At 41.6% G+C, this 12,841-nt stretch overlaps 1 protein-coding gene across 1 annotated transcript; it reads left to right on the top strand.

The window, feature by feature from the left end:
- Positions 1–376: 376 nt before the first annotated feature.
- On the top strand, positions 377–12,011 carry LOC306733756 (activin receptor type-2B-like; the record flags this gene model as incomplete). The annotated part of the gene is made up of 11 exons (XM_079215055.1): positions 377–428; positions 2,470–2,677; positions 5,103–5,218; positions 5,638–5,789; positions 6,023–6,166; positions 8,680–8,823; positions 9,645–9,793; positions 9,961–10,075; positions 11,023–11,161; positions 11,414–11,538; positions 11,817–12,011. 11 exons carry the CDS (start codon positions 377–379, stop codon positions 12,009–12,011), a joined length of 1,539 nt encoding a protein of 512 aa, XP_079071181.1.
- Between the last annotated feature and the right edge of the window lie 830 nt (positions 12,012–12,841).

Below are 12,841 nucleotides of genomic sequence, written 5' to 3'. Positions count from 1 at the left end.
TGTAAACCCCGACCGACCTCCCGATGCAGCGGTGCTACTACTCAAGTGAATAACCTCAACAAAAAGAGCGCCGAGCTTTCGCCCCGGCGGCTTTCAGCGGCTTTTCGTTTCGCCTTTTTGGACCCACTTCCGAGGCGAAACGCGGCACGTTTTTGCGGACTGAACCGTCTCGCGGTCCGTGGATCGCTCCGCTCGTTTCTTGCAACATTGTTGCAGCGCCGCGGCTATTGACACGAGTTGTGGTGGTGGTTAGGCTCCTGGAGGGACGCGGAGGCCTGTGGTCGGTTTGATCCTGGACGGATGTTTTGGACAACCTGAGTTTTAATGTTCGCGACGGAAAGCCGGGGAAATATCTGTCCTGCATTCAACACGGAACATGTCTTTTTCATGGCTGACTTGTTCACTTCTTCTGGGAACTTTATGCGCAGGTGAGCTGCTATTGTTGGTTGCGAATTTGCAACAGTTTTTTTTGCTCTCTCTCTCTCGTGTGTATTTGTGTTTGTGCGATTTAAATTCGTTTAATATGTCGACCAGTGGGCGAGTTTACGCGTGTTGGTTGTTCAAACTTAGTTGGCAGTGAACACTATCGGTCAGCTGTGGGGGATTTTATTCTCTTACACGTAATCTCCTTTTCTCTGTTTACCTCCACAAACACATCTATTTCATACCCGGAGCAATAGCTGTGATTTATTTAAGATACAAATAAATGCAATTGAATAACGTATTTTAATACTTGACTTATTCATTAACATATATGTCCAAATGTAAAACTGTTGCGTCCCCCTCGCCTTTCTTAACAGTGGCAGGAATAGAAGGCAGCAGCTGCATTAACATCCTGAAACCTTATAGGCTGCATCTCAGCTCTGCCCTCCTGTTTGTGCCTACACAGCCTCGCTTGAAAAACACACTTTGTCTGAAAATGATCTTCATAAATCAATGTGCGTTGGATTTGATGAGACAGCAGCTGTTGTCCTGAATCAAGGTTACTGGCTCAACTGCTCTGTTTCCAAAACCAGTGGCTTGCTACCACGTGAAATTGAGCATGAGGGTTGTTTTTCTTTTGTTTGGCTTCTTCTTTTTTCTGCCAGCGTTTGCAACTCATGGGAGGCATTATTGTGCGTCCCTAACACGGTCACCATTCCCCTCCTAGCTAGATATCCCCTATAGCTGTTTTGACAACAACAATAGCCAACCCGCCCCCCCAACTTTGAGTTTTTCTACGAACTGCAATACATTTATTTTGTTTTAAATTGAGGCGTAGCTGTAGCTAATGCCTTTATGGGTTCTAGATTAGGGCTCGGAGTGTGTTGTAAGCTGCTTCTCCAGAATTCATGTTGTTGTGGTGTAAGCCTCGGTAAGTAACAGAGGGAGGGGGTTGGGGAATGATCTTGTAGTAAAAGTCCTCCCGGATCATGTGACCACAGCTATCAGAATTGCCATCTCTGCTCAATGGAACATTGAACAGTGTGTGTGTGTGTGTGTGTGTGTGTGTGTGTGTGTGTGTGTGTGTGTGTGTGTGTGTGTGTGTGTGTGTGCGTCCTTACCACCTTCCTTCCATCCTTAATAATGAGCCTGATGTTTGGTCATTCCATGCATCCCTATATGTTATAATGAAATCCATTGTATGCTTCTGGACAACTAAAGGCAGGCAGGCAGGCATGTATGTGTAAGTGGAGTGCCTGAAAGAGAAAGAGAGAGAGCGTGTGTGCATGTGTAATGGGTTGGTGGGGTAACACTGGGGGATGGGCAGCCTCCTATAGGCAGGGATTTAAAGAGACATGCACTATTTTTTCGTGAACAAAGATTGGGCATGAATGTCCAACCGTGAATGACATGTACAGCGTGTTATCTGCTTTAGTATTCATCAAAAACACGCTTGCGTGTGTTGTTTGAGTGTGTTGCTTGAGTGTGTCCAACATTAAATCCACAAAGAAGGAATAACAACAAAAAAAAACAATTGTGCAACAGCAGGAGACTGACAGCTATTGTCACGTCTCAGGCTTGTTGAGGGAAACTATTTCCTGCTAAACGACGGTAAAAGCCCTTAAAGAAGAAGGTCTTATCTGTCTTTCCAGATGTGTCACACTCCAGCAGGATACAAGCGTCTTTATCTATGGAAGTAGAAGCCCGTTGTGCTTCCATATCACACAAGGGCATACAATTGTTTTTCTATAGCTAATTACGTTTTGTCATTTCCCCCTCCTTTTTAGTTGTTACTTGCTGAAAATATCTTTTGGTGAATGGGATAATGCTGAACTACTTTTCAGCAACAATTTCTTAGCCCAGAGGAACTCTCTTTTTACTACCGAGAGCTCCCAAACGTGGCCGTGTGCCAGAGCGATGATAGAGGCTTTGCTCAGATGTTTCTTCGTGGCATCGAGCAGATCCTTCGCCATATGTCTGTGCTTCCGCTGTTGATTTTTTAATTCATTACGATGTGAGCTGACTGAGGCCTTCTGTCCATCTCAGGGTACAGTCTGGGCGAAGCAGAGACCCGGGAGTGTGTGTACTACAATGATAACTGGCGTACGGAAAGGACCAACCAGAGCGGCTTCGAGCGCTGCGAGGGGGAAAAGGACAAGCGACTGCACTGTTACTCCTCCTGGCTCAACTCCTCAGGGACCATCAAGCTGGTGAAGAAAGGCTGCTGGCTGGACGACTTCAACTGCTATGACAGGTCCGATCACTGAGCGAGGTCATCGCCACCGTGCATTTCCATTGATACCCAGAGTGACTGGCAGAGAGCACAACACGCATATCTGCCTCAGTACCCATCTCTAGTTTAATAGATCTGTATTTCTTCGACCCAGGACCATGCCACAGAAATTAAACAGCTAATGCCGAAACTATTTGACAATAAGACAAACATTAAAAAAATACTGGTTTTGGCCTCTCGAATGTGAGGACTAGCTGGTTTTCTGCTTTTAAAAAAATGTTTGGGCTTTAGTCTTGTGTGGCGGCACAAACAAGGAATTTGTCATCTCATCAAAATGAGTGATTACATTGACATCTCACGCTTTAACATTTTGAAGGGCATTCTTATTTAACTGCCATTTTACAGAGTAAATGACGGATCAACAGATTTGGGGAAATCATCAGCTGCCACACAAACACGCAAACTTGAAATAAAACTGACATAAAATGTGGATATGCAGGATATATTACCAAAGTAACTGGCCTATTTGCATATATATTCGTTTTTTTAAGTATTTGCATTGCTTTACCACCAGTATGAATCTCAACACACATTACATACACTCAGTTGCCATTTTACTATACAGAGAGGTGTGTCTGTTGTATAACAGACCCTCATTAATATAAAGGGGGTGGACAAAATAATAGAAGCATCTGTCAGAATGCAATACAGTTCAACAGCACCACAGATGATCATACAGTTGAATCAACACCTCTTCAAAACAGTTTCAACAAAAACCAAACCTTTATGTAGGTTACAGTCTACTTAATCTTTCTTAATTAATCTTAAAAAAAAGTCAGAAAAATATAAAATGCTCATTGCATTTTCAAGAGCCCAAGTAGCATATTCAAATAGCTTGTCTTTTTCACATCAGCAGTCCAAACTCCCACAGATATTCAATATTAAGTTGTGTTAAACAGAGAAAAGCAGAATATAAACACATTTAACTAGCTGGTATCACTGATGTATACCAAATAACGCTCAATTACTTCACTAGACAACATGATAAAACCAGATGCAAACTCCTGGTGCAGTGTCTCTACACACACAGAACACAGCAGGTCGAATAGAAATCTTTTAATATATTTCCCCGATACATATGGAAGGCCAGCTAAACAGGTAGAGGTATGCAAATAACATTTCCGACCTGGCTATAGACTCTTTAACCAGACTCTTATTAGATGGGGAAAGTGATTTCCACAAGTAGGAATTTATGTTTGGTAAACTCTGCAACCAGCAGAGTTCACATAAATTCTCCCTGGGAGTAACCAGATAGTCTGCATCTGTATATCGGCGGTGCAGAGTACAGCTCAGTGTCCACAGCCCAATGATGGTGGATAGATAGGGTGGCACTGGGCCACTCAGGATTTATAAGTCAGGAGTAGAATTTTAAACGAGCTTTATCAGCAGCCGGTGAAGAGCCGTGTGGCATGATCAAACTTTTTAGTCTCCAAAGTGCTGTGGCTTGAATATTAAACCAGCGGAGACCTCTGGTGGCTCATGAAGGCAAGCTGGAGAAAACGTCACTCTAATAATCTGTCCCTCATTACACATCTGTGTGCACAGATAATTAACCTCGAGCCGCCAATAGAATAGTTTTTACTGTGTTTTATCCTTTTATTTTCCATATTTGCTAAATTAGTAAACTGCGGTTTTTTAGACTGTCAGGATAAACATGAAAACTTTTATGAGTGACATATTGATCAGCATGGACTCATTCTACCAAAAGCACATTTCTACATTTGTATTGTAGGATTAAACGCAGTTAAAAGTCTGTTGACCATTTCAGGGGAAATAGCTTTGGCCTGAAATGCTGCTGTGTAACTATAAAGGGAATCTAATGACAACTGAACACATTTAGATCCATACTAATCAGTCTAGGTTTATTGTCCCGGAGGGAGATTTGTTTTCACAGCGAGTTCAACACCGAAACATGCAGATAAAGACGCCAGTACGCAATATCGTCACGTATGCGTTTATCCATCCAGCTCACGACTATGTCAACAAGGCACTTTGTTCAGGGCTGCTATTGCAGAAGGGACTGATAGTTCTGCATGTTCATAATTAATGAGGTTAAGAAGACAGACAATATAGTCCCATTGAAAGAGATTTAGCTTATTCAAGTACCCAACATAAGTCTTTGTGGGTTCATACACTGGCAACATAACCAGTATCGAATGCCAAGAGTGCGTGGGAGTCCTGACAATAAACAAATATTTTTCTTTGATACAACAGTCAGACGCTCGCCTGCTTGGTTCTTGAAGTCTTAGTCACAAAATGCTACTTACATTTTTACTATCGCCATGTTTTGGCCCTATTGTTAATTATTAAATCTGCTCGACATCTTTGTTGTTTGGTTTTCGATGCAATAATGTAGGTGTGTCGTCTGCTTTTCTTTTTTTATTAGGCAAGAGTGTGTCTCCATGGAGGAAAACCCTCAGGTCTTCTTCTGCTGCTGCGAGGGCAACTACTGCAATGAACGATTCACCCACCTTCCTGACATGATTGGCAGTGGCAACCGAGGTGAGCCGCAAATGCATCCCACATATAGTGCAAGTGAAAAATAGGTCTTTGCTTTTCCCCTCCTATTAGTGTGTGAAGCTTAGCCCGGCATCTAATAGTAAAAAAGCATCATGTATATCACACGGATGCATGTTACGCCGCCTTTATGATTTTAATTAATCATAATACTGATTTTCAGCTGACTAAAGGTGACAAAAAGTAGACTTTGAACACATCAAAACTATCTTATTTGTTTGTATATCCACACCCTGTGTACTGACTCAGTCAGTTTTGATCAAGGCTGGACAATCCACATAAAATGTTCCCTGTCTCTTTTCAAATCTGGCGTCACGGCCCCATGAGGGACGCCCGTAATGCTGCATACAACCTACGATGTCATAAAGCAGACATGCTGTAATTATTCTGTTCCACCCTGACAGTGAAAATCCGGCCTCCACCCAGAGTGCCGTCCCTGCTCAACGTGCTTGTGTACTCCCTACTGCCGCTCTGTGTGCTGTCCCTGGCCCTCGTTCTGGCCTTGTGGATGTACCGCCACCGCAAACCTCCCTACGGCCATGTGGACCTGAGCGAGGTGAGAGTGGCCATATAGCCCGGTCTGACTCATTTAAAGTGGTGATCTGTGGCGCTGAGCGATCAGTCTTTCCCTGCATGTTTGTGTCCGCACTACTACTCCTCATCACCTAGTTCTTCTGTTATATTCCTGTAATATTCTGTACTAAGGGCAAGAGAGGGGCCAACATATTTTTTTTTATCAATTTAGCAGAAGAACACGCCTTAACACGGCTTTCCTTGTCTGCCATTCAGGATCCTGGAGGAGTTCCTCCATCACCCTTAGTGGGTCTGAAACCACTGCAGCTGCTGGAAATCAAAGCCAGAGGGCGCTTTGGTTGTGTTTGGAAGGCCCAGTTGATGAGTGAATATGTTGCTGTAAAGATCTTCCCTATTCAGGTATGTCATTATTCAAAGCATTTGTGTATTAACATTAGCTCACAGTACTAAGCACGAAGACTCCTAACCATCTGGATGAAAGAAAGAATATCGTTTTAACCATTACTCGAATTGGGATTGTATTGCTAAATCCCGGTACTCTTAATGTCAACGCAATAAATATATGTATATGTGTGTGTATTAGGGCTGCAACAAGGAATCGATAAAAATCGATTATCAAAAGTGTTGGCAACGAATTTCATTATCGATTCGTTGTGTCGCACGATTATTACGGCAGTCAATAAGTCACGGAGAAAAAAAAGCGGAGCAGAGCAACTGGCCGCCAGCGTGTCTGAGATTGGAGTGAGACACTGAGAAAGGTTTAGATTGTGATCTCCGCAAAAATAGAACATCTTTGACGTTTTGAGTCTTGGCCAATCAGAGTTAAGATGTCTCCAGCTCTTAATTTCCCTCAAACTTGTTTTTAATGGAAGCTAGTCAGCTTGCTATCATGTTAGCTAATGTGTTTGGCTAGTGTTGGCGTTAAAGTTCCGTTATAGTTCAGTCTTGCTTAATGTGATGAAACATGCCGTAACCCCCCGGTCTGGTTCAGTTCACGCTGTCACTCATTAACGTTAAACCGGCGGATCTGGCCGCAGGTTTTTATTTTTTTACTCAAAGTAGAATGAAGCAAATCACGTAGTTGGGCTTAGCCAACAACGTGATGTCGTGGTCATAAGAGACCCAGATATTGATCAGATGATGTGAATGAAAGAGTTTAAGGAAGGTGGAGGTCCAAACAGACTTGGGAGGAGCAGTACAGCTTCCCACTGTCCCAGTATTTCATACATATTGGTAAAGCAGGGTACGCTAAATGCAGCCTCTGCTCCAAGGAGATCAATTACAGTAAAAAGGGCTCACATTTGGCAGATGTAAAGCATACATGTGTATGTTTTTAGTGTTAGTCCATTTTTATTTAATTTTTTTAATTAACAGCTCAGGGATGTTCAAGGAGCAACCTGTTTGTGCTTTCTGAAGATGTTTTGCACTGTCACTTCTGTTTTTGAATAAAGGGTTGGAAATGAATGATTTTGGGATTTTATTTTTTGTTTTTTTATCCGATTAATCGAAAAAATGATCAATCGATTATTAAAATAATCGTTAGTTGCAGCCCTAGTATGTATGTATATATGTGTGTGTGTATGTGTATATATATATATATATATATATATATATATATATATATATATATATATATATATATATATATATATATATATATATATATATATATATATATATATATATATATATATACACACACATATATACATACATGTGTATGTATGTATATATATATACACACACATATATACATACATGTGTATGTATGTATATATATATGTGTGTATGTATGTATGTATGTATGTATGTATGTATGTATATATGTGTGTGTATGTATGTATATATGTGTGTATGTATGTATGTGTGTATGTATATATATATATATGTGTATGTATATATATATGTATGTATGTATGTATGTGTGTGTGTGTGTGTGTGTGTGTGTGTGTGTGTGTGTATGAAAATATAAGATATTGGAAAGTAACATTAACATGATAATAATCATGGTAATGGCTATTATTGCAAATATAAAAAGATAAGATCCACAGTCAAGGGGTACTGACGGCAAAATAGCCAGGTCACCTTTTGGTCTCGAAACAGTCCTCTGTCTGAGGAACTGAGGCTCGTAGGAGAGCAGAAAGTCAGCATTGTAGCTTGGGGCTAAACTGTCAACCAGCGAAGTGAAGCCTACACAGGGCTTATAGGATCTTCATGTCTTTGTTAATAGCTGAGCAGCTGCATTTGAACCAGCTGGCGGTGCAATATAACTTTTTTTTTACAATAGCCTAAATATATTTACAATAGCATAAATGAGAAGAGAAAACTGCATTATTTTGCATTATAAATTGTGAAAGGAACAGAAGAGATACTACCATTGCTTCTCTACTGTCGTGGAACCCCCTTTGTCCAGCCCTGCTTCCCTTTTCTTTCAATGCGTTTGTCAGGCAGCCTCCACCACACACTTGACGTTTCACCTTTGTGTAGTGCCTGCATGCACCAAGGGGCGGGAGTTGCTTTGTGTTCGCACAACGACAGAATCATAATCTTCTGCAAGTTGAAGACTGTTTTAGTTTTTAAGATTATACAAGTCAGATGTTACAAAACTGACCAGTAAGACATGAGCCCCATTTGTTTTAAACCAGTGCTCAAGGCAGTTAAACGGTGAAAAAAAGGTGCAAGCTAAAAACATTCTGGTGTTTTTTGTTTGTTGTTGCTTATGTTCAAAGATTACTGCATTCTATTTTTTGTATCCAATGCTTAGCTTTGGGACTTGAATGTAATGTTAAGGCATGAGAGACTTTAACATGGGCTTTGTTTTAACATGTGAGAAAAGGACCTCATTCTCTTCAAACGTGCTTCTATATATCATGAAGACCTAAACCCTTTCTGATCTGCGTGTGTTCATACAGGACAAGCAGTCATGGCAAAACGAGCGGGACATATTCCTGACTCCGGGAATGCGTCATGAAAACCTCTTGCGTTACATCGCTTCAGAGAAGCACGGCGCCAACCTGGAGACGGAGCTGTGGCTTATCACAGAATTTCATGAGAGGGTGAGTGCACATCTTCCCATATATACACCCGTATATAGCCACATATAGCAAATTCATGGTGAGGTATATAGGGCGTCTATGTTTACTAGAACTGCTGGGCATTGTATTTATAACAGAAGAGCATCACAGCTTTTTTTTAAGTGTATTTTATTACTTATGGCAGGTCTGCAGCACCCTGTATACCATAACGTGATATACTTGTGTTGCTTAGATTTATACAGTGTATTTCTAAGCATGTATGTGTGAAAATAATACAGGTAATTATGTTGAATACTACTAGCATCAAACAATGAGATGATAATGTGTGTGTGCACCTGAAATAATACTGTATGAATAAACACCTCGAGGCTCCCAGAATATATTCTTCATTGGTCTTCTCAACAAAGGTATTAATACATCAAAACAGGATTAAACAATAATTACCAGAACCACAAATGCAGCATTACATTTGTGTAATGACATTCATGGCTTGTCCTCGAAGCACCTTCTATTCATGGCAGCGGCACAAACGTATTTAGTTCCGGTAATTGTCTCGGTGCCATCTGTGCATGAGTCATCTGTTTGGTGTAATGTTTCCGTTTTTGTCCGTATTTTTAATGATCATTTAAGCTATATTGTTTGAATTTCGACGCCTCTGGTAATTCCTCCCGACTACGGTATTCGGCTGGCAAATGAAATGAAACGCAGGACCAAAAACAATCTATTCCTGGGTTCTGCTTGGCTAACTCTTTAGACGCTAACGGTGGATCTTCTGAGAAATGGATTAAATTAGATTCTTGTGCCGTTATTAATCCTTGTTCCTGAATCGTGTGTGTGTGCAGGGCTCATTGACAGACCACCTGAAGGGTAACACTGTGTCCTGGAATGAGCTATGTCACATAGCAGAGAGCATGTCCCGCGGCCTGGCTTACCTCCATGAGGACATTCCCAGCTACAAGGGGGAGGGGCCCAAACCCACCATTGCACACAGGTAGAAAACGCACACTGTTCCCAGCTGTCTTGAACCGCGAAACACTAAAACAACGAATGTTTGATTTTAGTATTGCTGTCTTCAGGTTGGGCATCATTTTGTCATTTTGCCCTGGAAAGCATGGATTAATATGTAAGACTAAGTTTGTCCTGAAATACATTTTCCAGGGACTTCAAGAGTAAGAATGTGATGGTACGAGATGATCTAAGTGCAATCATTGGAGACTTTGGCCTCGCTGTGCGATTTGAACCAGGAAAACCTCCAGGAGACACTCATGGCCAGGTATTTCTACTATATTTCATTTGAAGATGTTTTTCATTTTGACATAAAATGTTTCTCCTGTTGATCAGTGTCAATAAAGCTTCAATAACCCACTGTGATTACAAGTGACAAATTAAAAAGTCTGTGTTTTTATGATAAGTAGAAGTTAAGAATAATGCTCATAGAGGCAGTTTCCTATCGAAGGGTTTGAGGTTGAGAAATGGTAGTAATACACCTTCTGAAAATAATTCCAAAAGTGTTTATTCTGGCTGCAGAATAACTTGATAAGTTTGGAGATTGCTGCTTTAGGTGGGGCCGTTCTACCCAGCAGCGAAGCAGGTTGCCGTTAAGATACTAACACATTGTTTTGTGTCGCTTTAACTGCTTTAACCATGGTTGGCAACATTAAGGTTTTGCAGTTGGCTGCAACTTTTAAAACTATGAGCTTCATGCTACATACAAGTTAAAAGCACAGTTTTCAATGAATGAAAATAACATACCAATATATCATTTTTTTTTTTATATCTGCTAGATCTGTTTTCTGTTCAGATCATACTAACTACGGTTGGTAGTAATATAGCTTCAAGTGTCAGGAGAAAAAGTGCTAATGACGTCAGGAGTATGAAAAGAAAAAAAGATTCAACTTGAGGAATGTAGGGCGCTCCTGCAAAAAAACACGAGGCGCATAGAGTGGAAAAACGTGAGGCGCTCAGCAATGCAGAAATGGCACGCGGAAGGTCTCTTTCTCCTTTTACAAAAAGCCACCACAGGCTGCTAAAACATGCTCCGTTTGATCAGGGCCGAAGTGTCCTCGTCCCCATATATCTAGGAATGTTAACAGCAAGCATGACGGCACATGATCCGATGGACTCAAAACACACAATGCACATATTAGCCTAGAAGAAGTACTCTTCAGAAACATCATTCATGCACATGCTCACGTATACTTGCATCCATTGTCCTGCCAGGTGGGTACGAGGCGCTACATGGCTCCAGAGGTGCTGGAGGGAGCCATCAACTTCCAGCGGGACTCCTTCCTGAGGATAGACATGTATGCTATGGGCTTGGTGCTGTGGGAGCTGGTGTCTCGCTGCACGGTGACAGACGGTGAGTCAAGCGGTGCAGGAATGCTGCTTCGCTCGCAGGTGAAAGGTCACCACTTCAGGCTGACCTAATAAACAAAGGATTAGTTTTCGTTTGGCCTGGAAAAGCCATCTGATCTCGGTTAAAAGTTATAATGTGTAGGAGTTTAAACAGAGTGCTAGTTTCAGCTTTTTTAAATCCAGATGCTGTACTATTTTCTTAACCTCTCTGTGTAATGCTTTCCGTCCTGTGCGTGCCCTTACTGCCCCTCTTCAGTTGGCGAGTACATGCTGCCGTTTGAGGAGGAAATAGGCCAGCATCCCTCCCTGGAGGATCTGCAGGATGTGGTCGTGCACAAGAAGATGCGTCCAGCCATCAAGGACTGCTGGCTCAAACATCCTGTGAGTAACAGTGGAAGAATAGCTCCCGCACTTTCAACAGCAATACCAGGAGATCATGCATCCTTTTTTTCCAGTGAATACAGCTCTGTCATCTAAGGTCATAGTGCGTTCTCTGAATTAGTTATGTCTTTGTTTTTGTTGTTTCTGTATCTTATATCTTCACCTTACGGTCACTGAAAAAGTGAGCGGTTTCCTGTGAAAAAGAAGTGCCTTTTTGATAAAGTAAGAAAATAGAACCACAGGCGTACTCTCCTAAAACTTCTGGTTTGTGGCTACAGGGTCTGAACCAGATGTGCGAGACCATCGAAGAATGCTGGGACCACGACGCAGAGGCGCGATTGTCTGCTGGTTGTGTCGAGGAGCGCATCGGCCAGATCTCCAGGACGATTAGCAGCACTACCTCAGACAGCCCCGTCTGCATCGTGATGTCTCTCACCAACGAGGACCTACCTCCCAAAGAGTCCAGCACCTGAACGGGTGACACCATCCTTCACCTGAGCTCCTGACTTTTTATTTTTTCAAATCCAAACTCAGCGGATCTCCGTGAATATTTAAAAACATTAAAAAAACAACTAGCAAGTTGAATGCAGCTGCTATTTTATCTCACTGGTAATTTTTTTTTCTTTCCGTTTTAATGTTTTTTGTGTGTGTGTTTAAAGTCAGATCTTACTAACACATCCATCTGCTGTAGTAATAAGCTCTGCGATGGGCACATCTGATAACACCCATGTGTCGAATCTTAAATGTCGTCATTACCTCATGTATTTCTTTTGTGTTAGTATATTTTATTACCTCATAAGTTGTTATCTTGGTCGTTTTTTCTGTCTTGGTCATGATCGTCTACGGCCAAATGAAATGAACCCTTGCTCCAAACCTCGGACGACGTGCTGCACACCTCGGCGGAACCCTTTTGAGACTGTTAGACAAATTATATTCATCTTCCTCAGGGGTCGAAGCTTCTTGATTTTTAAACTCAAGTGTGCTCCCTTATTTTAAACCTGTGAATGCCTCAGAATGAAAAGGGATTTTAAAAAATCGGAGCACAGATGTGTTTATCGCAAGGGAGGAGCTGAAATGGGAGCTGAGCAGTTATATTGGACATTTGCGACTTTTTGAAGATTTGGGACATGCCTCTTGTCCCCGGGGAACTACCTCTCAGGTATCCAGTAGGCTTCTTTGGAACATTTTCTCTAAGTTGAGAGCCAAGCTATCCAGCTAGCTATCATGGACATATTCCTGGATTTTATTTTTTGTTTTTTTAATTGTAGAAGTTTAGAGTTACTCCTTTGCCAGTGCTGGGGCA

The sequence above is a fragment of the Taurulus bubalis genome, assembly GCF_910589615.1.
Source record: "Taurulus bubalis genome assembly, chromosome: 1".
Classification (NCBI taxonomy): Eukaryota; Metazoa; Chordata; class Actinopteri; order Perciformes; family Cottidae; genus Taurulus; species Taurulus bubalis.
This window is presented reverse-complemented; position numbering and strand designations above follow the sequence as displayed.